The sequence below is a fragment of the Cannabis sativa genome, unplaced genomic scaffold, assembly GCF_029168945.1.
Source record: "Cannabis sativa cultivar Pink pepper isolate KNU-18-1 unplaced genomic scaffold, ASM2916894v1 Contig3, whole genome shotgun sequence".
In the NCBI taxonomy this organism is placed as follows: Eukaryota; Viridiplantae; Streptophyta; class Magnoliopsida; order Rosales; family Cannabaceae; genus Cannabis; species Cannabis sativa.
This window is the reverse complement of record NW_026870039.1, coordinates 4,005,777-4,008,452: the sequence shown is the minus strand read 5'-3', so window position 1 is coordinate 4,008,452 and position 2,676 is coordinate 4,005,777. Positions and strand designations below refer to the sequence as shown.

The window sequence follows — 2,676 nt, the reverse complement described above, 5'->3', positions numbered from 1 at the left end:
ATTTAGGTGTGTAATTGGATATCCAATTAAAAAATTGATTCAATCCAATTAGTAATTGGATTGGATTGGATTAGATTTTGAGGTCAAACTAGATTAGATCGGATGATGATTTTTCAAATCTAATTACTAATTGGATTAAATCGGATGAGGAAAAAAAGTTGGATTGGATCGGATGCCCACCCCTACTTAAAAGTATCTACTCAATGAACCCAAAAATTTAACCAAAAAAATAAAATAAAATTGAAACAATGAAATAATATTAAAAAAAAAGAGTTACAATAATGTATACATTAAGAAAAAAAAGAAACAATAAAACTACATTGAAAAAATGAAACAATAAAACAACACTAAAAAAAAGAAAAAAAAATCTTCTCCCTCCATCACTATCATTCTTTTGGTGGATATGATAATATTTTTGATAAATAATTATATATAAAATAAAATAAAATAACATTAAATGTGGACATAAAAAGAAACAATCACTCATATTAAAAAAATTATTCTACATAAAATCATTGTTAATACCTCTATTTAAGTATTTTCCTAATGTTATCATACCTTAAAAACAAATCACAACACAAATTGCAATAATCAAGAAACTTTCCTTTTAAACACATATTATTTTATTTAAATTAATACAATATATATATATACCAAAAAAAATATTAATTACTATATAAATAATAGTTTGTAATACAAAAAATAAACTTATTTATATTCGAATCAAAAGTAGAAGATAATATTAGCTTATATGATTTACAAGTGTCAAAAAAAAAAAAAAATTCCTCATTTAAATTTGTGGTAGTTATATTGCTATCCTTATTTTGGTGTAGTCTACTATTTTACTAATTCAAACTTTTCTATATATTACCAACCCAAATTTATAAATATAACTTGGTTGTTATTTACTAATAATTACATTTTCTTTCCTTATAAATAAGAATTATTTGTATCACTTATTGTACAAATAAGAAAAGAAAAAAAGCTTCTAAATTATTTATCATCACCATCTTTACCAACTTTCTAAAAATAATGTGGTCTTTGAAAATGTCTTTAAACCATAACTCCTGTATAAAAGTTTTGTTGATGGGAGAAATATTTATGGTAATGATGACATTGATGATTGCTAGTGCATCTTCCAATGACTTCCTCGATACCCACAATGCCATTCGAGCAGAGGTGGGTGTTGGGCCAATGACCTGGAATAACACTTTAGTTGCTTATGCGAGCAATTATGCAAACAAAATGAAAGGTAAGAATTGCGAACTCGAGCACTCTCAAGGAATTTACGGTGAAAATTTAGCTGCAGGTTATGGAGAAATGACAGGTGAGCAGGCTGTGAAGTTTTGGGCCACCGAGAAGACCATGTATGACTACACCTCCAACACATGCACAGAAGAAGATGCGTGTGGTCATTACCTACAGGTGGTGTGGCGTGACTCCATTCGCCTTGGCTGTGCCACCACCAAGTGTAGCAACAATGGATTGGTGTTTGTTATTTGTAGTTATGACCCCCCAGGAAATTATATAGGGATGCGACCCTATTAATATATAAATATATGCTTACTATATATATATATATTTAATTTTTAATATCTTTCTTGTGAATTCAAGAAGTTATAAAACTTCTTTAATTTTTGATATTTTGGGTCTAATATCAAGTGAGCCCATAGTTCAAATATTTTTTCAATAAATTTATAATATGTTGATTTTTTTTACCATCTTTAAGGAGAGATGTAAAAATTGATTTATATTTAGTACAAATAATGGTTTTATGATATTTTTGCATCAATTTTTACTATTATGCTCCAATATATTTTTATAAATTTTAATGCAAAATTTAATAAATCATTAAATGTTCATCTAACAATTTATTAAAAATATAAAATAATAATGCAAACATGTTAATTAAACTTTTATAATAAAATATTAAAAATAGCATAATAGTAATTATAAAATCATAGCATTCATTGTAATGCAAATTTTACATTATACTATATTGTGATCTAAATTTAGATCACTTTTTGTTATGTGAGATATTTGTATCACAATTTGACACACTATTAGAGTAGACTTTTGACAAAATAAGCTATATTTTATATTTGCATCACTTATTTGCATCTCCATTTGAGATGTTCCTAGTCTTCACTGTTTTTTGTAAATTAACAAGGGCCAAGATTATTTATTAATTTTGTGACTCTTAAAATATTTAGGATATTTTACACACATTTTATTTTTGTAAAATAGACTACTTTAGATTTTTTTTAAGAGAAAAATAATCAATACATAAAATACCTAATTTATTTTATAAAATAAATAATACATAAAGTTTTTATTAAGTTTTTTTTTTTTTTTTTTAATATTAAAGTATACGGGTGTAAATAGAACTCTAAAATTATTAACAATTTTATTACAGTTATAGATTATAGATAAATATTATCTCAAATTAATTATATACATTAATAAATTCATTTATTATACGGTATGATTATTAGTATATATATTGATTATATAACTAGGGAATAGATCCGCGCTTCGCGCGGTTTTAATAATTTTTTTAAAATTTTACATGAAAGAAATTAATTTTTAATTACGAATAAAATCTCAATTCATTTTAATACTATTTTATATTTTTTTTTATGAATAATATAAAGGGGAATTACCCCATATACTGTT

The 2,676-nt window shown here is 24.5% G+C and overlaps 1 protein-coding gene across 1 annotated transcript; it reads left to right on the top strand.

Moving 5' to 3' along the window:
* The first annotated feature begins 741 nt into the window (after positions 1 to 741).
* LOC133033156 (pathogenesis-related protein 1-like) lies at positions 742 to 1,778 on the top strand. The gene has a single exon (XM_061107773.1). It carries the CDS (start codon positions 1,033 to 1,035, stop codon positions 1,546 to 1,548), a length of 516 nt encoding a protein of 171 aa, XP_060963756.1. The 5' UTR covers positions 742 to 1,032; the 3' UTR covers positions 1,549 to 1,778.
* Positions 1,779 to 2,676: the final 898 nt, after the last annotated feature.

What these genes read in the sequence shown, in the direction of transcription:
- LOC133033156 (XM_061107773.1), top strand. Translation starts at nt 1,033, where the DNA reads ATGTGGTCTTTGAAAATGTCTTTAAACCATAACTCCTGTATAAAAGTT.